The sequence below is a fragment of the Chiloscyllium plagiosum genome, chromosome 2 (assembly GCF_004010195.1).
Source record: "Chiloscyllium plagiosum isolate BGI_BamShark_2017 chromosome 2, ASM401019v2, whole genome shotgun sequence".
In the NCBI taxonomy this organism is placed as follows: Eukaryota; Metazoa; Chordata; class Chondrichthyes; order Orectolobiformes; family Hemiscylliidae; genus Chiloscyllium; species Chiloscyllium plagiosum.
In genome coordinates this window covers 146,366,744-146,388,554 of record NC_057711.1, presented here as the reverse complement: position 1 = coordinate 146,388,554, position 21,811 = coordinate 146,366,744, and the positions used below count along the sequence as shown (strand labels likewise).

Sequence of the window (21,811 nt, the reverse complement as noted above, 5' to 3'; positions counted from 1 at the left end):
CCAATCAAGGATAGTAGTGGGAAGTTGTGTGTGGAGTCAGAGGAGATAGGGGAAGCACTAAATGAATATTTTTCAACAGTATTCACTCTAGAAAATGACAATGTTGTCGAGGAGAATACTGAGATACAGGCTACTAGACTAGGTGTGATTGAGGTTCACAAGGAAGAGGTATTAGAAATCCTACAGAGTGTGAAAATAGATAAGTCCCCTGGGCCAGATGGGATTTATCCTAGGATCCTCTGGGAAGCCAAGGAGAAGATTGCCGAGCCTTTGGCATAGATCTTTAAATCGTCATTGTCTACAGGAATAGTGCCAGAAGACATTGATCATTTAGTGTCTGAGGATCCAAAGCTACAATCAACCATTTCCTAACTCCAACATATTTTTGATAATGATGACAGGTTACCATTTGTGTCAGAATAAGTATCTATTAACATTTCACTCTTTTTTTTAATGCCTTGCTTCTTAATTGTCAGGATGGCCCAAACCTGAGGCAGCAGTGGTTTCGGGAACACAAAAATCAGTTGCAAAACCTGGCCCAAGCTCATGGAAACCACGTCACTGCTCTAATATCTCGTAACAAGGAATTAGAGGAACAGCGAACAGGTAAATCCTGAGATTCAGCCAAATTTGCTACCACAGGGTAACCATGATTATCTGAGCGACACGGACGGGGAGTATTTTGTTCAGAAAATTGAATGTTAGGGTAATACAGTTTACCCAAGCATTGAGACCTTGAGATCTTGTTCAGATAATCCGAAATTCGAATAATTAATGTTCGGATAATTGAGGTTGCTCTGTATACATGTCACTGGAAAATCATCAAAATGCATCAAGGATCATTTCACATTTAATACAGAGTTTTTACATATTTTATTGCAATCTCTTTAGAGACTGATAACTTTAAAAAGCGATATGAGTATCTCAGCTGTTGATAGAACTAACTACATGACAATATTTTACTGGAGCAAACATGCTAAAATCCACATTGATGTAATATTACTTAGTGGACAATTAATACATCAAACTATAGAAAATATACTTGCCCATTAGTTAACACAACTGAAAGTTCCATGCTGTGTTTACATGTTGTTTCACACGCTCAGCAGATATGTAGCCAAATTCCTTCCATCAGTTCAAAAAGCTTCATTTTCTTGTTCTGTCAGTCTGAGTCTTCTAGAGTCCTTTCAAAAGTCTCTTCACTAAATTACATAAGTATAATCAAATTGAATCCCAGTATCCTGAAGTTCCTGGGTGTTTAAATATTTACAGGTTCTGCATCTTCGTACAGGGTCTTCATCTCCAGATCACTGTCTGATTGAGACCCAGTGTCTGTGTCCAGCCAAACCAGCTGCCCTCCTTTTGTACGAAGGTCTGAAAACTGACACTTCTACAAATTTCAACCTCTGTCTCTGCTCCTGTGGCAATGCTGCCTGACCTGCTGTGCTTTTCCAGCACCACTGTAATCTAGACTCTGATTTCCAGCATCTGCAGTCCTCACTTTTACCTACCAAATTATAAGGGCCTGTCCCTTGGAATATTTTTGGTACAAATTCACCATTTTCCATTCTAGGATAGTTTAATACGTAACACAGCTTTGCATTCATAACAAATTCAAGCTAATAAGTAAATATTGAATTATTTCCTTTGCCTTCACTCGAGATTATTGGCAAATGCCTTCCTTGATATAACCCTGAAAGGGAAATAAAACATTTTTCTAATTTCAGTCTTTTGTCTCATTGTATGTCAGCAGTAACATCTTAAGTTTGTTATTCAACCTGTCATTTCTGTCAAAATTATTTGACATTATATTCTGTTGTGTGTTTGTTATGATTACCCCTGGTGCCATGTCATCAGATGACTTTGTTCTACAGGCATCTGGATCATTCTAGAACTCTTGTCCTGAGCCATACATTACTATCAGTAAGAGGTTAGTAAATGTGCTGCTGGTTTCTGCAGTCACTTTCTAGTATTATGGGCTGTATAGCCTCTTGCAAACAAGGCATGACTCCATCATCAAATGAAGCTTTGTTCAGTATGTACAGGACAAAGAATTCATTCTTCAATTGCAAAACACTCAACCATTTCTCTGTATTCGTAATCTGGTACACCTTGCCCCTAACTCAAAAAACACATCAAGAAACACCAAGCATTATGTTGTGCCTTTCTTGATCTCTTGGTTATTCCAAAATGTTCCCAGTATATGAGGTACATTTTAAGTGTAGGCACTGCTGTGTTATTGGGAAATGTGGTACCTAATTTGAACACAACAAGGGCCTGCAAGCAGCAGCTACAAACAGCTAGGTAACAGGTTTTTAATGATAATTTGTATGATATATTTTAATCTGATCACTACAATAATTCCTATGCCCATCCTGTATTGAGGGACCTTTGTCAGCTCCCTGTGAAGCCAAATTGGGCCTTGAGTTTATGATTGTGGTAAAAAAACTGCACCCTTGGTGAAGTACCAACTCTTCAGTACTGGACTGAAGAGTCATTTGTGAGTGTGTCCTCCACAGTTTGGAGTGTGGCTTGAACCTGTAAACTTCTCAGTTAAAACCACAATACCTCAGGCAGGGTTGCCACTGAAACAAAATGGCTAATCATTAGGTCATGTGCATAATTTTGGCTTTTGATAAAGTATCTTTTCTTGTAGGTAGCTTTATGGAGATCATGACAGGTATTTAGTATTTGTAATTTTACTACAGAGGTTGTGAAAAAATTAAAAGACTTGTCTCAGAAAGGTAAAATCACTTCGCAAGTGGAGAATATGTTGGCAGAGCTCAAAGCTCAAGAATACAAGAATGAGCTACTTCTGGAGTCTATGAAGCAACAGCTGGAGATTCTACAGCTGGAAACCATGTGAGTACACTTAACTACATCACAGGGAAAGAGCAAGCATCGAGGAACCTGGTTTCTAACTTTGAACTCTATACCAGTTTGCTCCTGGCTCAAGGGTAATCCAAGGATTCTCTTGTGGCTGTGCTTTTAATTTAATTGCTCATATGCTCTTAGAACAGCCTCTTAGTCCTGTCCATGTCGTTAATATTCATATGGATTTACAACTGATCCCTGCCCCTCACACCAGAATTCCTTTCCAGCCTTCAGGAAACGTCCTGAACTTTGTTAGCCAGCAGACAATATAGCCATTGGGATTCATGCGATGTGTTGCAGGGAGTAGAATCCATTCTTCTCACTATTATGTCCCCTACTGCAACTATGTTCCTTTTGACCCCACCCCCTTCCATCCCTCACTCGAGAGTTATATAGTGCTGAAGTCAATTTCCTCATCCACTCTGAAGTCCCTACTCTTGTCCCCGGAAACTGCAAGAACTTCAAACCTATTAGGTTAATTACAAGGGTTGAGGTTGCACACTTTATTACTGATTCCCATGCTTGCCTCATCCACAGTCACACCCTCTCTGACCACAGTCCATAACTGAAGCACCTAGCCTAAGGGGTGTGACTTCCTCCTGGATCAAAGCATTTAGGTAACTTTACCTCTCCTGTTACATTGAAATGTCCAATTCATTAATCCAGAGCTAAACCTCCTTGAGCTGCAGACACTTAATGTTCACCAGTACTCATATACTACAGTAGCAACACACTAACTGCATTATCATTTTTATTGGATTTAAGTTAACTAATTGGGTTTCAAAATTAGAAATATCAATCGACTGTTGTCACCAAGTAGATTAACTAGTAAAAGTATAGATTCAATGTATTAATTATCCCCTCAGTACTGTGAGGGTTTAGGGTTAGGGTTAGTTGTACTTGCTGCACTCAAGCCCCATCCCACACTCTGATATTTACCATCGATGTCTGTCCTGTGCACCTTTTTTCAGTTCCATCTTACTGTTTCTCCTTTGTCATCTAGGAAAATGAGATGAGATTAGATTCCCTACAGCATGGAATCAGGCTCTTCGGCCCAACAAGTCCACACTGACCCTCCGAAGAGTAACTCACCCAGACCCTACATTTAAACCTGACTAATGCACCTAACACTATGGGCAATTTAGCCAATTCACCTGGCCAGCACATCTTTGGGCTGTGGGAGGAAACTAGAGCAAATCCACACAGACACAGGGAGAATATGCAAACTCCACACAGACACTCACCCAAGATGGGAATTGAACCTGGATCCCTGGCAGTGTGAGGCAGCAGCGCTAACAACTGAGCCACCATGCTGATGATTGAAAATCTGGATTTGTCCACCCTACTTTTCCTCCTTAAGGGACTTCACCTGTGCAATCTCCTATTTTTAGGCAATCTGTTGTTTTAATGGGATGTTGTCTGCCAGTCTTTGATGGCAATTTACTTGGACTGGATTGGTTCTCAGCCAGCTGAAGCAGGGTCTCTCGCAATTCACTATTTTTACCCTAGTTTGTGTCTTATCTTTTCCTTAATTAACCCAGATGTTAAACAATGATTACAGTTCCTTAAATGTTCCTTTGCTAATACTTGATCCATTTGATTCTCTGCATTCTCCAGAACTGCATTGACCAATGCCCCTTGTTGATCTGGAAACACACTTCAATAAAATTCTCCTGAATACTGTCCAGAAACTTGTGCTCCTCTGTCACCTTCATACTTTACTCTTATGTACATTGATGATTGAAGTTCCTAATTAAACCTACTATAGGATTCTTGAATGTTGCTTTAATTTTCTTGCAGTTTTGTTCCATTACATCTTCCCCATTACTTGGTTGTCTGTAGAAATTCGATATCTTATGGTATCTCTATTATATCTTAACTCCAACTAAATAGATCTTGTCCTTAATCTGCAAAGATATCCTCTCTCTCTAGCACTTCATGATTATTTTAATCAACACTGCTGTCACTCCTCCTTCCCCTTCCCAATCAATCCTCTGCGTACTATGTGACCTTTCCAGTCTTTCAAGTTTTTAAGCCAAGCCTCCATTATTGTCACATCGTAGTTGCAAATAGGCCTCTCTGACTGAGCCCTCCCCGATTGTTGCTTCGTAACCTTTTACTAAGGTCAGCACGTTCAGATCCATGCACCTCAAATCTAATTTAGATCTTTACTACATTTCTTTTTAATCTGATCTCACTAATATCTGACTGTTTCGCATTCCTGTGCTATTTTTATCTGCCATTTCTCTGCGCACCTTTGCTTGCTACAGCAATAACAGCTAGTTCCCATACCTAACCAAGTTAATTTAAACTCTGCCCATCTGCCTTTTTGGGGTCCACTTTGCTAGTTTTTTTTCCCCCAAATTCTCTAACCTCTGACTGCAGGACCCCATTCCCTTTCTATCTGTGTAATTGATACTAATATGGGGCACAAGCCCTAGCTGTTCACCTTCCACTTCGAGTGCTCAACTCAGTGATATATTTGAGCTGACACAACAGAGAAAACGTAATCATGTTTGAAGCTGCAGATGCCAGTCTGTTACTTATCTATCAAATTCCCAATCACTGTTGCTTTGTCAATCTTCCTTATGCCACCTGTATATCTGAGCCATCTCTGCGGCTATGGATTTGGCTGTGAGCATTTGGAATGAATATTGGTTGGACAGCAATCATATGGTTGCGCTATCTGCCTGGTCCTTCTTGACTGTCTGATGGCCAGCCGTTCCCTCTCTGCCCATAAATGTTTAAGCTGTGGATTGGTGATGTCCTCCTGCATCTCTGTGGATGTGAAACAGTGACAGCAGCTACTGGAAAAGTCCCAAAACCCAGAGCTTGAGCTGCTACAGCTGACAGGACTTTCGGCATCTGTGGACATATGAAGCACCCTCGAATCCCCTCATGGGACAGGATTCTCACTCCACGTGTTAATGCTGACCTGCCATATCTGCATTAATTAAATGTTTAAACTTAAACTTAAATGAATTAAGAGCCAGCAACTCACCAATCAGCTCCTTCTCCTGTATTGATGATAATTTATCATATTGAAAGTTATTGTAAATGTTTTGCTTAATTCCTATTACTGATGCACCTCAGATTTTAATTAACTGCAATATTCAGACCTCTTTAGTATGACTGTTCCTTGCTACATTTTTTGAATCCCTTAGCTTTGCATTTATTTCATTTATTGTTTTGTGAGATTGGCATCTCCAGCCAGGCTAGCATTTGTTGTCCAACCCTAAGGCCCTTGAACTGAATGACTTGCTAGGCCATTTCAAAGGGTAATCAAGAGTCTATCACATTACTGTAGGTCCAAAGTCACATGTACCAGGTGTATTCTGCAACAGTTCATGGTGACATAGTCACTATTACTATGACTAATATTTAACTCCAAATTTTATTATTTGAATTTCAATTCCACCAGTTGCCATTTGAACCTACATTCCTACAGCATTAACCTACGCCTCTGAATCACTAGTCCAGTTACATTACCACTGCACTACTATCTCCATCCCAATTTAGCACTGCTGATAATTAGCAGTCTTATTTTAGTTTTTATACTAATTAATCAGTCTAGTTTTACTCTGTGGTTATTCAATTTAGGTAAGGGTAAATGTTTACGAATATACTCGCGTAACTCCTTCACCTGTATCATTATTCACAATTTATTCTCTCTAAGTGGAGTCAGTCTCTCAGTTTGGTGATAGATCACAAATAGTTCATGTATGTGCCAAACACCCTTACTAGCCTCACATTGTTCTCTCTCTTTCAGCTGTTAATTTACTCCTGTTGTTCTTGCAGTGCTCTCTCATTCCCCCCAGCTTCCCACTGCTACTTTATTCCCACTCTTGCTCGGACAGCTGACTGACTATCCTTAAAATACTCTCATCCCAGTGTGCAAAGAATTTATAACCTTGCACCAGGGTGGAAGATTTAAATCAGTCGAGCTACAAATTTTCAATGATCACTAGAATCAAATCAAGAACTTACAATCTGTCTTAATGATTTGAATGTGGGATAGAAAGTACTAAACTCAAATTTGCATATGACATTACAGATGAGAGAGTAAGTTGCAACAAAGAAATAAGGAATTCACAAATGGATAGGGATAGGTTGGGTGTTTGGGAAGGGAGATTGAACAGCTTAGGTCTATATTCTGTGGAGTTTAGAAGAATGAGAGGCGATCTAATTGAGTTATATAAAATGCTAAAGGGGATTGACAAAGTAGACATAGAGAGCATGTTTCTCCATGTGGGGCAATCTAGAATGAGACGGCACATCTTTAGGTTAGTGGGTACCAGATTTAAAACAGAGATCAGAAAAATTACTTCTCTGAAAGTGTTGCAAATCTGTGGAATCCGCTGCACCAGGATTAGATTAGATTAGATTACTTACAGCATGGAAACAGGCCCTTCGGTCCAACAAGTCTATACCGACCCTCCGAAGAGCAACCCATTCCTATGTGGTGGATGCTGGCGCATTGATTACATTTAAAGAGGAGGTAGGCAGATTTTAGTTGAGAAATGAGTGGATGGGTTATGGAGACTGGAAGGAAGTGGAGATGAGTAAAGATGAGATCAACCATGATCGTATTGAATGGTGGAGCAGGCTCGGCTGGCTGAATCGCCAACTCCTAATTCATATGTTCTTTTATGAATAGAAAATGCTGGAAGCAGTCAAGACTAAAGAGACCCTTGCTTCACTGCCTGGATCTAATTGAGTTGCTGTCTTCCCAGCTCCTTTGCCCAGCTGTTGGAAATAAATACTAGACTCACTCTAAAAGTCATTCAGCTCGAGTGCAGCTAATTTGTTAACATAGTGCATGGAATTGAGATTAAGTTCTTGAGCAGCCTCGAGTCACTTATTTGTTCAAGAGAAGACAAAAAGAAAGCAGAGAATTAGCTGCGTTTCCAAAGGTCTTTACTACTAGTCTTCATTGCTTTATGCTGGATCTGCCCTTACAGTGCTGAACAAAATAAATAGTTTGTCAAAGCTTTTGTCTTGTTGTTCATCAGGACAATTTACAAGATTGCCAATTTAATGGGAAGATAACATTCATATTATATGAGAGGAGATTGCTGATTTTTTGGCAGGTCAACTCTGACATGAAGAATGAACCAGTTAATGATGACTGAGAGTTAACTGCTGATCTTTGTTTAAATTCAAATCTAGGCATTGTTCAGTGAAATGAATCAGAGAATGGCTGTCACCTTTTTTGTTGAGTTGAAAGAGGTGTGCGTGTTACTTCTGACTCCAAAGAACAGGCTGTATGGATGCAACATGCTATACGTACCATTTGTCACATTGTCAGTCTAAATGACCTCCTAATTTACATAACTCTTGTGCTGAGGATTATTTAGCAAATGTCCAATTGCAGAATTGCATCTAATGTTAGATTCTGTGCTGTGAGTTTTGCAAGTGTACCTATAACAAATGAGTAAAGTGGTATCTGAATTTCAGTGCAGGTACGTTGTAAATTATATAAGCTGTATGCCCCATAGACTGGCAGATCATCTCAGATGGCATATCCCTTCTCCTGTTCATCACAATTAAGGTACTGACAACATCTAAGCAGTCTGTGCTTTCAAAGCTTATAACACAATGTCTAACATTAGGTAGGACTCTGCAATTGGGCAACGTTGATGCAATAATTCTGTGTGTGCAAAGAGATATGCGGGACAAATGAATTAGAATTGCCAATTATCATGTGGCTAGCAGGATGATAGATTAATTAGATGGACTATTGTATTTTTTTCAATTTCCAATATCTGTTTATTTTATTCTTTTTTATGTAATCTATCTTTCTAATCAACCTGTTCAGAGATGTTATTACACACCACTGGAGCAGATGGAACCTGAACCCCAGCCTCCTAGTCCAGGGCATGGACACTACTGCTGCATTTCAAGAGAGTAGTTAATGCCTGCTTATTCTGCATATATTTGATTTTGGAATACAAGTAGACTGTCCATCTACCCTATTGTTTGGAGATTTGTGCACTTCACTTCATGCTATCGTGCAAACAAGTCTTTATTGACAAATTTCATTCAGAGTTTCTTTCCAATAATGATGCTGAAGTGTTGTTGGCAGATTGTGCACATCACATTATACCTTAGTGCAAACAAATCTTTATTGACAAAGTTCATTCAAGGTTTCTTCTCAATAATGCTGCTGAAGTGACATTGTTAATTACTCTTTAAAAGCCATGAGGGATAGGGCTAATTATTGGGAAGGTTTTCAAATGTCAGAAAAAAGCCGTTAGCAAGGAGTTTGGAAAGAATAATTCTTACACTCTTATTAATATAGACAAAACAAGGTTGCAAGCAGACACCATACTTCACAGTCACATTTATCAAAGAAAAAGGAGAAGGTTCAGCAGCTGCAGACATTTCTTCCTTTCTATGGTGGAGGAAGCCTGTCATCTGAAATCAGGTAATTCTTTCTCGAACTAAATCCAGTTAATGATGGACTGTGATATGACAGAGTTTAAGCAAAGCTTTTAAACACAGCTCCCATTGATAATTGTCATGTTATGCCTTTTACTCGATGCTGATCAAATTGGAATGGGTGACCATGACTTTGTTCAAAGAAATGGGTTTAATCAAGAGTCCAAATGGAGGATGGAGAACATGGAGAGGGTCATGGAGGGAATTACAAAGCCAACACCTCCTTCTGAAGGTGTGGCTGCAATCGTACAGCACAGGGCATAGGGTCCATCAAGAGGACAGCGTTGAAGGCATGGTGAGGTTTTCCAAGTTGCAGGACTGGAGGAGTTTACAAAAGACAAGACCGGGAAAGGATTCAAATGCAAGGATAGCATTATTACTGAGGCATTAGGGATTCAGGTAGCTGGGTGCCAAATGAACAGCAGCAGATAAGGGAAGTGGCACACCATTACTTCCTCAAGAGCAGTTAGAGCCAGGCAACAAATGCTGACCTTCTTAGTGATGCTCGCATCTCATTAAAAAGTTTTAAAAAAACTAGAAGACAGCATTAATCAGTGAGTATGATGGCGATTGATGAATGGGATTTTAGGAAAGTTTTGGATGAGCCTGAGTTAATGCAGGGTTGAATTTGATGTAGTAAAGGGAAGCTGTGCAAGAGAACATGTCAATAGGCAGCTTTGATATCCAATAAGCTCTTGCTGAAGTTCCCACTTGATAACAGGCATGGCAAGGAATGGATACAATGAGCATGCGGGTAGGTGCTGAGTGAGCAAACACTAAGTGAGCAGGTGAACAACCCTAAGATAGAACATGGTCCAATCTATCAGCTAGGTGCTTACATCTGCGCACATTGTCTTTGCAATGCTTGTTGCTGGTGTGTCCTGAAATTCAGGTCTGTACTTCCTAAGCGTCTTGCAAGTGGAATAGAGAGGTGTCTTAAGGACCCTGAAATGTAGGTGATTATCAGGTGCTAAGGTCAGTGAATGCATATAGCTGATGCTTATGGATCATGCCCTGAGACGCTGTTGCATGCTGAGCAACATGGAGGCTTTTTGAAGCCAGCTGAAGTCACCAGGTTCCTGTTCTGACTTCCATGTTGAGAATATAGTTTCCTCATGGCAGATGGTAGGATAGGAAGCTGCATATGAATGAGCTAAGACGTGCAGTTAATAATGTGGTTAACTTGCAATAATCCCCTATAATCAGAAACCTGGCACTACCTAATGTGAATCTGCTTAGGTACCCAAAACGTAATAAAAAATGTAGCACATTGCCCTCATTGTCAAGATCTCGCTAGATTTCTCATGGGATTCTAGCACATTTCTCACCATAGCCCACATCATACACGCTGCTATAAGATTCTGCCCATTATCTTTCTGTTATTAATTTTTTTGAGTTGGGATGTATACAATATCTTGGCACTGGCAACCAATGGGGCGATAAAAAGGTTTTGAGTTAGTTGGGCTCTACTTTTGAACAGCAATGATAACTGAAAAAGAAATCAAAACAGAAAATAGAAATTCAAACTGCAGGGGTACCTGGTGTAGTGAGGTACCTGTAAAGGGAGGTACTGGGAAATATGCAGAATTGGGAAGGCAAGGATTTCACACCCTGTGAGGTGAGTAAACCGTTCCCTGTACTTGCAGGGAAATTGGACTCTATTTCAATGAAGAAACACAGAGGCTTGCCAATGTATGTAAATTTTACAGCAGTGAGCTCAAAGGTGTCTGTTCTTTTCAATTGTCCCATGATGCAAAGAGATTAATTGGCCTGAATGTTGCTGTGATAGAACAACAACTATTACTTAAATTTGCCCTTATCTGTTTACTGCCAACAATATTTTGCTCTACAAGTTGCTGGAAGTGTCAGGCAAAAGTTTGCGGTCTGAGTAAACAAGGCAAGCAACTCTGTACCTTCTTAAAAAATCTGATTCTTGAATTAGATAGAATTAATCATAGAACACTGCAGTATGGAAACAGGCCCTTCAGCCCAATGTGTCCACACCGACCCTCCAAAGAGTAACCCACTCAGACCCATTTCCCCCTACCTTATATTTACCCCTGACTAATGCACCTAACCTACACATCCCTGAACACTGCAGGCCACTTAGCATGACCAATTCAGCTAACCTGCATATCTTTGGACTGTGGGAGGAAATTGGAGCACCAGAGGAAACCCACGCAGACACCGGGAGAAAGTGTAAACTCCACACAGACAGTGGAATCAAACCCAGGTCCCTGACACTGTGAGGCAGTACTGCTAACCACTGAGCCACTGTGCAATTAAAGGGCATATTTAATCTTAAAATCCTCCATCCTGGTGAAAAGACACCTACCAAATATAATTAATTGGTGAATTCAAAGTAAATCCAAAAGCGCACTCATTAAAGAAAGAAAGACTGGATTTAGAGACAGAAAGAAAGGGGACTGAAAGAGAAAGTAAACATTGCCTTCAATCTTTAAAGCAGAATTTTCATGAGCAGCGAAAGGAACGAGATTTCATACTTGTTATAATTAATTTTCAGTATCAAAGGGGTTGACTGGTAGCTATTAACATGTACCGCATCATTTAAATAAGGATTAGCCTTGAAATGATCATTTTAACCACATTAGTTTACCTTTGTATCTACTGCATGGGCACAGGATCTTCATGCTGTGCAGCAATATTTGAATGAAAATCCAGACTGTAGGGATGGAGTTTTCACAAAACTAATGGTGGAGCAGTAATCCACAGCAGCAACTTTTCAATGTCACACCTCTGACCTCTCATGCTGTTGTTCTTGATGGACAGTCCCATAAACCTCTGATATTTTGACTTTTTTTTTAACATTAAGTCAGTCGATAATTTGGGGCAGATGGAATTTAACGTTATTTACTTCAGACCTAAAATATTAAACTGGATCACTTTCTAAGTGATGAAGAATGTAGAAACGAACAAAGTTATTTGGAACTCCAAGTACATAAATCATTTAAAACTAGTAGAAGATGAAAAGACAAATATGTCCTTTTTCTCCGGGGGGTTAGATTAGGAACAAAAATAGACTTGCATTTATTTATCATTTCTTATGATCATTGGTTATAAAGTGTTTTAAGACATCCAATGAAATATTTTTGAAGTGCAGTCACTTTTCTAACCTAAGAACACTGCAGCTGCTTGAGCTCAGCAAAGTTCCACAAACAACAATATAATAATGCCCGGAAAATCTCATTTTTTTTAATGGTGCTGACTGAGAGATAGATAATATCCCGAACACCAGGAATAACTCCCCTGCTCTTAGAGTTAGACCATTCAGGAAGGAATAAGGAAGCAGTTCTTCAAAGCAAATAATGGGTGAAATCTGAAATTTTCTCCCTTAAATATTTGTGCGTGTTGGAACAAATGGAGCTCTCAAGAATAAGACAAAAGTTTTGCTTGGCAAAGGCATCATGGATATGGAGTTGGATTGGCGAATTAACTGGAGATCAGCTGGAATTTAATTAAATCGCAAAAGAGGTTTCAGGGTTTGGAGGTGAAATCAACAAATATGCAAAACCTGATTGTAACTGGGCTGAGCCTCTGTTAATTCTGATTTAGCAGCTGAGTCTATAAGTCTAAACAGGTTGTCTGGCACAAAAGTTTGGTAGTTTAGATCAGAGTGGAGCTGGAAAAGCACAGCAGTTCAGGCAGCATCCGAGGAGCAGGAAAATCGACGTTTCGGGCAAAATCCCTTCATCAGGAATCCAAAATTTTGGTAGTCATTTAAAATTAAATGCATACTGAAGAACTATCCCAAGATTTTGGAAATTCTCCAGTAAAGATAAGGCTGGATTGGGTACTCATTAGGTTTGGTTAAAGTTGAGGTGTTCCATTCTGAATAAATGCTCAGGGCTGTTCCACCGTGGAGGATATTGTTCCAGTGATACAAGTTCTGAGAGACCCAAGCCATCAGCATCCACTAGAAGCTGCTGTATTTCCTGCAGGGAGCTACTGATGGGGGAATAAAAGAGTTGGCAGGAGGCATCACCCACCTGACTGTACAGTTTGCTCCATCAACTGGGCAAAGTGTCCATTACTGCTTTTGGTGCTGAGGTCAATGTTGAGTTGACCATCCAGCTTTAGTCAGGACTTGATACATCAGAATATCTTGCTCAGCCATTTAAGCGTTACCTATGCTGCTGTGTGTCTGGAATCACTCGTGGACCAGAACAGGAAAGGTTGGCAGACTTTCTTCCCTAAAGGCATTAGTGTAATGTATGGGCTTTTAACAATGATCCAGATCTTAGCTTTTAATTCCAGATATCTTAACTGAAATTAGATTCCATAAGTTACCGCAAGATTTGAAATCGGGTTGGCAGAACCCCTAGGTTTCCAATTCAGCCATGTTACCATTGTCTCTCTGATTTTCCTGCTCTGCTTATCCAGAGTTGGCAAGTGTGTGGTGTTGGGAATAGCAGGCAAAAGTTGTTCAGACTATTTTTCAGCAGATTTGATTAATTATACTCCCTATGTGATTTATTTGAATGATTCATTGTAACTGAATTTCTTCTGCAGTGCCTTGCGACTTTCCTACCTACAGAATGGCGGCAATGATCAATTGATCCTCATCCAGCTGCACGACCTCTTGGCTGAAGCTATGCAACTGGAACAGAGGGTGAAGCAACCAAAAACTCAACGGAAGGAGAGGAGCTACAGTATGGTTGTGTAGAAGTTTGTTTAGTGATAGGAAAGGCATTCAAATTTGTGAGGAACGTAGCCAGTTTGTTGTGCTAAGATTAGATTACTTTACAGTGTGGAAACAGGCCCTTCGGCCCAACAAGTCCACACCGACCCGCCGAAGCGCAAATCACCCATGCCCCTACATTTACCCCTTACCTAACACTACGGACAATTTAGCATGACCAATTTACCTGACCTGCACATCTTTGGACTGTGGGAGGAAACAGGAGCACCCGGAGGAAACCCACACAGACACAGGGAGAATGTGCAAACTCCACACAGTCAGTCGCCTGAGGTGGGAATTGAACCTGGGTCTCTGGCGCTGTGAGGCAGCAGTGCTAACCACTGTGCCACCGTGCCGCCCACAGAGGAACTTCGATTATCCGAATATCAGATTCTCCAAAGGAGATCTCAAGGTCCCAACAGAAACATTACGTCAAAGTTGTGTTTCAGACGCTGAACGCGTCTGCTGTTTACAGTGATTCAAAGTGAACTCCGCTTCCTGAAGTGCTGCCGAGAACAGTCCTGGACTGATGGGAGCCCAGGCACCGCCTCCAAATGACTGACCTCCCGCTCTCTCTCTCTCACTCTCTTCTCCCCCCCCCCCCCCACCCCCCCACACACACATTTTCCCTGGAATTCTACACAGGGGTGTACCTTAAATCCCCCTACCCAGATAATCTCTCCAACATCGTCCTGTATAGGGCAAAGGTAGAACCTGTCAAAAAGTTGCGTGTGTGTGTAACAGGGTTGGAGTTGGGGTGGGGGCGGGCGGGGAAGTGGGGTGTGGGTAGAGGGCCGTGTCGGATGGGGTTGTGGGGCGGGCTGGATGGATAGGTGTTGGGGTGGGCAGGGGTGGTGTTGGAGAGGGTTGAGGGGTAGGCGGGGGGGGGGTTAGGGGGAGGTTAGGGGGCAGGCGAGGGTGGGTTTGGGGCTAGGCGGGGGGGCATAGTTGTGGGGGGACGGGTTGTGGGGGGGCAACATTGTCTGGATTGAGGGCGGGCAGGGGTCGGGGGCTCACTCATGATGTGCTGCTGCCTAGTCTCCTGAACGGGGTGTGGACATCACAGAAAACTCTGAGCCCCAGAGGAAATCAATTAACCGAATAATCAATTATCCGAAAGAAATAGTGCCCGCCCATCTCATTCAGATAATTGAGATTCCTCTCTACATCAGTCAATGTGTAACCACATCCGATCAACACCGAGGTCCAAACAACCGAAAAACAACAGGCTATTATTTTTAGATCATCATTCGGCCCTTTCTTTTCCTTATTGCCCTTTCTCAATTTGTTCTCCTCACGCACAGACAGAAGTGAGTTGAATATGAAAGAAAAATAATTTTAACCTAGGCATCAGACATCTGCATCAGAAAACAGAGGAAGGTACATTGTTCAGCTACAAATGATCCTTTAATGCAAGCTCACTGTTGGATACTGCAATATAGAAGCTGCTTCACAGCACAAGACTAGACAAGCAGGAGGCTGGAAGAACACAGCAAACCAGGCAGCATTAGGAGTTGGAGATGTCAGTGTTTCAGGTATAAGCCTTCTTCCAGCTTCCTGCTTGTCTACTTTAGATTCCAGCATCTGCAGTCTTTTGTCTTTCGCAGCACGAAATAGCTGGGAAAGTACGCGTGACACCAGACTCCCATAAATATGGTTAACCCTAAGCAAGCCAATCATTCGGATTGTGCAGTACATTTGGGAGCTTAGTTTAAATGTAACAGTGGCTATGTCTCCCAGGGCTCCATGGATAATGAAGAAGGGAGCAGTTGCCTATAGATGTAGGTGATTTACAGAACCTCGTTTATGGTCCCCACCATCAACTCCAGAGCAAAACCTTTGCCTTTCTTCCGAGCTGTGATTTGATTACCTTCCACCACCAGCCCACAGTCCCAGTCTGCCCGCCTTGCAATCCACCACTCAGCCCTCTTCACCCTGTGATTAGTCTCTCTCAATTGTCACTGTGTTCCCTATGTCCCATGCAAACCCAAGATCATTTTTATGAATGTGTGGATTAACAAACGAAAGACCCTGTATCTAAATACATGTAGCATTTGGAAAGAAAGCAGATGAATTGACAATACAAATAGAAGTAAACAATTACTAGCAAACAATTCCTAGAGCAAGCAAAAGCAAACTGGCAAACAAGATAAAGGGATAGTCCGATAGAGACCCAGGAGCAGATGTTTAAGGTTATATTTTAGAACAGAATACATTCCAATAAAAAACAAAATTCCAAAGGGTGGACTTACTATTTGTGGTTAACTAAAAAAAGCTATGTTAGCATCAAAAGTAAAGTGAGAGCATATAAACATACTAAAATTGGTGAGATCAGAAGACTAAAAACAGCAAAGAATGACAAAAATATTAAAAAAGAAATACTACAGTATGGAAGAAAGCTAGTGATAAATGATGTAAATATATCGTAAGGGCTTTCTGTAGATGTTAAAAAAAAACTTTGAGAGTATTGATTATGTGGAAAGTAAATCTGGAGAATTAGTAATGGAAAATAAGGGCTGGTGGATGATTTGAACGGTGATGTTGCATCAGTTTTCATTTCGGAATGTACGATCAACATTGCAAAAATAGTTGTAGATCAGGAAATGTGAAGAAATGGAGGAGCTCAGGAAAATCACAATCATCAGCGATGTGGTATTGAGCAACCTTATTAGAGCTGACGGAATCTGATGGTTTTAATTATATAATCTGAAAAGAAGTGACTAGCAAGATAACTGATGCCTTGATTTCAGTTTGTCCAAATTTCCCTAGATTCAGGGCAGTTCCATTAGTTTGAAAATTAATAAATCTAACTTGATATTCAAAAAGGAAAATAGAGGAAAGCAGGAAACTACAGGTCAGTTGTTCTGTATTCGGGAAGATGATAGAAAAATATAACCAGGTATTCAGACAGGGCCGACATAGTTTTGTGAAAGGGAAAGCAAGTTTAAACAACTTTTTAAAGTTCTTTTGAGGATGTAACATATGCTGCAGTGGAAAAAGGAGCATTGATAATTGTTGAAGAGTGTGGTGCTGGAAAAGCACAGCCGGTCAGGCAGCATCCAAGGAGCAGGAGAATCGACGTTTCAGGCATAAGCCCTTCATTCAGGCTTATGCCTGAAATGTCGATTCTCCTGCTCCTCAGATGCTGCCTGACCTCCTGTGCTTTTCCAGCACCACACTCTTTGACTCTGATCTCCAGCATCTGCAGTCCTCACTTTCTATGCATTGGTAAATGTACTGCAGTTAGATTTCCAGAAGTCATTTGATAAGGTGTAACATCAAAGGAAATTGCAGAAAATTAAGCCTCATAGTATGGGGAGTATCATATTGGCATGGATTAAAAGTTTGGTTAGCTGACAAGAAACAGAATAGGCATACATTTATTATTTTCTGGTTGACAACAGTTGTAAAAAATGGTTTGGTACAGGATTCAGTGCTCGTGCCTCAACCTTTTATAATTTATAGAGAAGACTTAAATAAAGGCGCAAAAAAGGTATGATTGACAAATTTACTGATGACCCAAAACTATATTGGAAAGTTACGTTGTGAAAAAGGCATAAGGATGCTACAAAGAAACACAGGTTTGGTTAGTTGTCAAAAGTCTGGCAACTGGAGTATAATGTGGGAAAATCTGAAACCATGTTGGCAAGAAGAATAAAAAAGGTGTTTTCTAAATAGTGAGAGATCATTGAGCACTGAGATACATTGAGATCTGCGTCCGTGAGTGTGAATTGCAGAAGGTTAATATGCAGGGACAGCAATTCAGAAAGCTAATATAATGGTATCATTTATTAGGTAGGTAAAAACGGTGACTGCAGATGTTGGAAACCAGATTCTGGATTAGTGGTGCTAGAAGAGCACAGCAGTTCAGGCAGCATCCAAGGAGCAGTGAAATCGACGCTTCAGGCAAAAGCCCTTCATCAGGAATAAATAAAGGGCTTTTGCACGAAATGTCGATTTCACTGCTCCTTGGATGCTACCTGAACTGCTGTGCTCTTCCAGCACCACTAATTCAGAATCTGGTATCATTTATTGCAAGGGGAATTGAATATAAAAGTATTGGGGGAGGGAGGTTATAAAGAGGGTTATGCTTCAGTTAAATAGGACATTGGTGAGACCACACCTTTGGGCGAAGACAATTTGGAGAAGTGTGCTAGACTAATACCAGGAATGGGTGGCTTGTCTAATGAGGTAAGGTTGAACCGGCTAGGCTTGTAACTGCTGAAGTTTAGAAGAGTATGATGCAGCTTAATTGAAATATTTGATAGGGTGGATGTGCAGAGGATGTTTTCATTTGTTGCAGTATCTAAAACTGAGAGTTACTTCATAAAAATAAGACAAAGATGGGACAATAGTTTTCTTACAGACAGTCATGAATTTTTGATTCTTTCATCAAAGTCTAGTGGAAACAGAGTCTTCCAATATGTTGAAGACAGAGGTAGGTAGATTCCTAGTAAGCAATGGCGTGAAAGATCATTAGGGATAGGTGGGAATCTGGAGAAATCAGATCAGCCATAGAATCATAGAATCGCTACAGTGCAGAAACATGCCATCCGGTCCAATAAGTCAACACTGACCCTCCAAAGAGAAACCCACCCAAGCTTGCTCCCCTACCCTATTACTGTATATTTCCCCTGACTAATGCACCTAACCTAGATTAGAGTGGTGCTGGAAAAGCACAGCAGGTCAGGCAACATCCGAACAGCAGGAAAATCGACATTTCAGCCAAAAGCCCTTCTGAAACATCGATTTTCCTGCTCCTTGGATGCTGCCTGACCTGTCGTGCTTTTCCAGCACCACTCTAATCTAGACTCTAATTTCCAGCATCTGCAGTACCCACTTCTGCCTAATGCACCAAACCTACACACTTTGGGAAATTTAGCATGGCCAATTCACTCAACCTGCACATTTTTGGGCTGTGGGAGGAAACCCACGCAGACATGGGGAGAATGTGCAAACTATACATGGACAGTCACCCAGGGGTGGAATCAAACCCAGGTCCCTGCTGCTGTGAGGCAGTAGTGCTAACCACAGAGGCACCATGCCACCCTGAATTGAGAGAATGGCAGAGCAGGCTTGAGGGGCCTGAGTGGTAGCACCTACTCCTAATATTCACATTGTCATGTATTCATAATCATTTTGGATTGCATCTTCTATGACTACCCTTTCTGACTGTACAACAAACTATGTTGAGGGTCCTGACCTTATATTTGGTAGGACTTCCACATTCCCAGGGTTTCTAAATTGTATGCTTACAATCTTCCACCTTTACCCTAAGTGGGAGAAGCCCAGCTTGTATATTTAAATAACATTTATTGAAACATGTATTTGAATAGATTCCATCTTGATTAACAGGGGAACATGAAACATCCAAACGCAATTTGGATTCAGAGCTGATCTCTCTGGAGGTAGAAAATCAGCAACTCGAAGAGGAAATTCTCAAACTGCAGCTCAAGCAACAAAGGAATCGCAAAAGTCAAAAAGCACTGAAGACTTCCATTGGTCAAAGGCTAACGTTATCACGTAAGCTTCTCAAAGTATTCATCAGCCTTCATTCCCCTTACTGGATTCTAACAACCATGTACAATACAGTTCTGTATTTGCAACAGAGCAAGACAGACAACAAATCTAACTTGTCTTTAGCATTGATATCTGTATACAGGTGTGTTATCAATAACAACAGAATGTTGGAGAAACTCAGCAAATCTGTGGAGAGAGAAACGGCATTAATATTTTGAGTTCAATATGACTGTTCTTTAAAATCCTTTACTGTTATTAGGTGTACCATAATGTTGTGAGGATATGCTCTTGATTTTATTTGATTGGATTTTTAATTTAAAAATGAACAAATAGCATTCTACTTTGTATTTTTAAACAAAGAACTTGCACTTGTATTCCACATTTCACAATCTTGGGATGTAGCAAAGTGCTTTGTAGCTAATGAATACTTTTGAAATGTAGTCACTGTCATTATGTAGAAAGCATGGTGCCAACATGCAGCCAAAACCAATAAACTGTGATACGACATTGTCAATTTTTATTGTGCTGTTGGTAGTGGGACCCCAGTGAGAATGCCACAGTTCTTGTTCAGTGCTGTGAAATTCACTTGTACCCCTGAGAGGGCATGTGGTGCTTCCATTTAACACCTCAACTGAACTTTCCACAGTGTGGCACTCCCTCAGTGCCTCATGAAAGTGTTAGCCTTTACTCGTCTATTCAAGTCCTCTAATGGGACTTCCACACGCAGTCGTCTGACTCAGGTGAGAGTGCCAGTTGCTGAGCTACAGTTGAATAATGAATGGACTTGCTCTTACAGCTAGATATTTAAGAAGATTCTAGATTATCTGATGCAGCAAGTTAAGTTCCACATTGTTGCAAGATGTGTAGGTTAGTGAACATTGCGGTTGAAACATATTATTGAGGCAGAGAAGAGGGAACTTTACATTGATTGCCAAATGTTCCACACTGATATTTATGATAAAAGGCTTCTGTTCCCAAACACTAACACACTTTGTTTCAAGACAGGGAAAAAACATCCTAATTAATGATTAAAATTTCATTTCCAGTATATGGAGATGAAAGTGATCAACTGATCAGGAAAGATAGTTACCAGAAAATGAGGGCTCTGAAGACAGAGATTGATCTCTTGAAACAAGAAGTGGAGATCCAGCGCCTTCAGCGTCACATGAGGAACTCAAAGACCAGGGACCTTCCCAATGTTACTGAGCGAACTTCTTCATTTCTGCCAATGGTAAGAGAAACTGTTGCATATTTGGGCATCAAAAGGATTTACTCACTTGAATGGTTCAGAACATGAAAGACATATGGATTGACGAAGATGGTTTCCACTAGAATCGTAGAATCCCTGCAGTGTGGAAGCAGGCCATTCCGCTCATTGAGTCCACACCGACCCTTCGAAGGGCATGCCACCCAGACCAACCCCATCCCTGTGACCCTGCGTTGCCCATGGCTAACCCACCTAGCCTGCACATCCCTAGACACTATGGGCAATTCAGCATGGCTAATCCACCTAACCTGCACATTATTGGACTGTGGGAGGAAACTGGAGCACCCAGAGGAAACCCATACAGACATGGGGAGAACATGCAGAGTCCACACAGGCAGTAACCTGAGGCTGGATTCAAATTCAGGTCCCTGGTGCTGTGAGGCAACAGTGCTAACCACTGAGCCACTGGGCTGCCCTAATTAGGAAGAATTTGGATTTATATCAAGGACACATAGATACAAGGTAAAGTAACAAAAAGATGTGAAGCTGTGGAATTCATTTCCAGGATTAGCCGTTTAGGCAAAAATAATGTCTTTTATTATCAAATCAACTGGCTAGATAGGAACAGAGTGGATATTAGTCATTCGGACTGTTCGTATCTGGAGAGGAAATGCAGACACAGGCTGACTTGGCTGAATGGCGTGTTCATATGTTGTATATCTATATATTCCTATTCAGCTTTCATATACACTTTACAGATTTTTGTGTTTTAAAGGATAGTAAATGTTTGTGGACAGGGAGGGAGAGTAGAGGTTCGGATATGATGTCTCCATGGGCAGGTTAACCTGCCAACTTTCATAGCAAATAGAACATAGAACAGTACAGCACAGAACAGGCCCTTCAACCCACGATGTTGTGCCGACCATTGATCCTCATGCAAGGTAAACCTAATGTACGAACCCTCAAATTTCTGTGACCATATACATGTCCAGCAGTCTCTTAAATATCTCCAATGACCTCGCTTCCACAACTGCTGCTGGCAACGCATTCCATGCTCTCTCAACTCTCTG

The 21,811-nt window shown here is 41.0% G+C and overlaps 1 protein-coding gene across 2 annotated transcripts in view; it reads left to right on the top strand.

The window, feature by feature from the left end:
- The window catches only part of LOC122565145 (coiled-coil domain-containing protein 17-like), a 53,345-nt gene that overhangs the window by 15,280 nt on the left and 16,254 nt on the right, over positions 1-21,811 (top strand). For both annotated transcript variants that reach the window (XM_043720831.1, XM_043720821.1), the window contains exons 3-8: positions 477-606; positions 2,709-2,862; positions 9,176-9,301; positions 13,846-13,985; positions 19,370-19,537; positions 20,581-20,765. In XM_043720831.1, the coding sequence (XP_043576766.1) occupies positions 477-606; positions 2,709-2,862; positions 9,176-9,301; positions 13,846-13,985; positions 19,370-19,537; positions 20,581-20,765 (903 nt within the window). The remainder of the gene's footprint in view (positions 1-476; positions 607-2,708; positions 2,863-9,175; positions 9,302-13,845; positions 13,986-19,369; positions 19,538-20,580; positions 20,766-21,811) is intronic.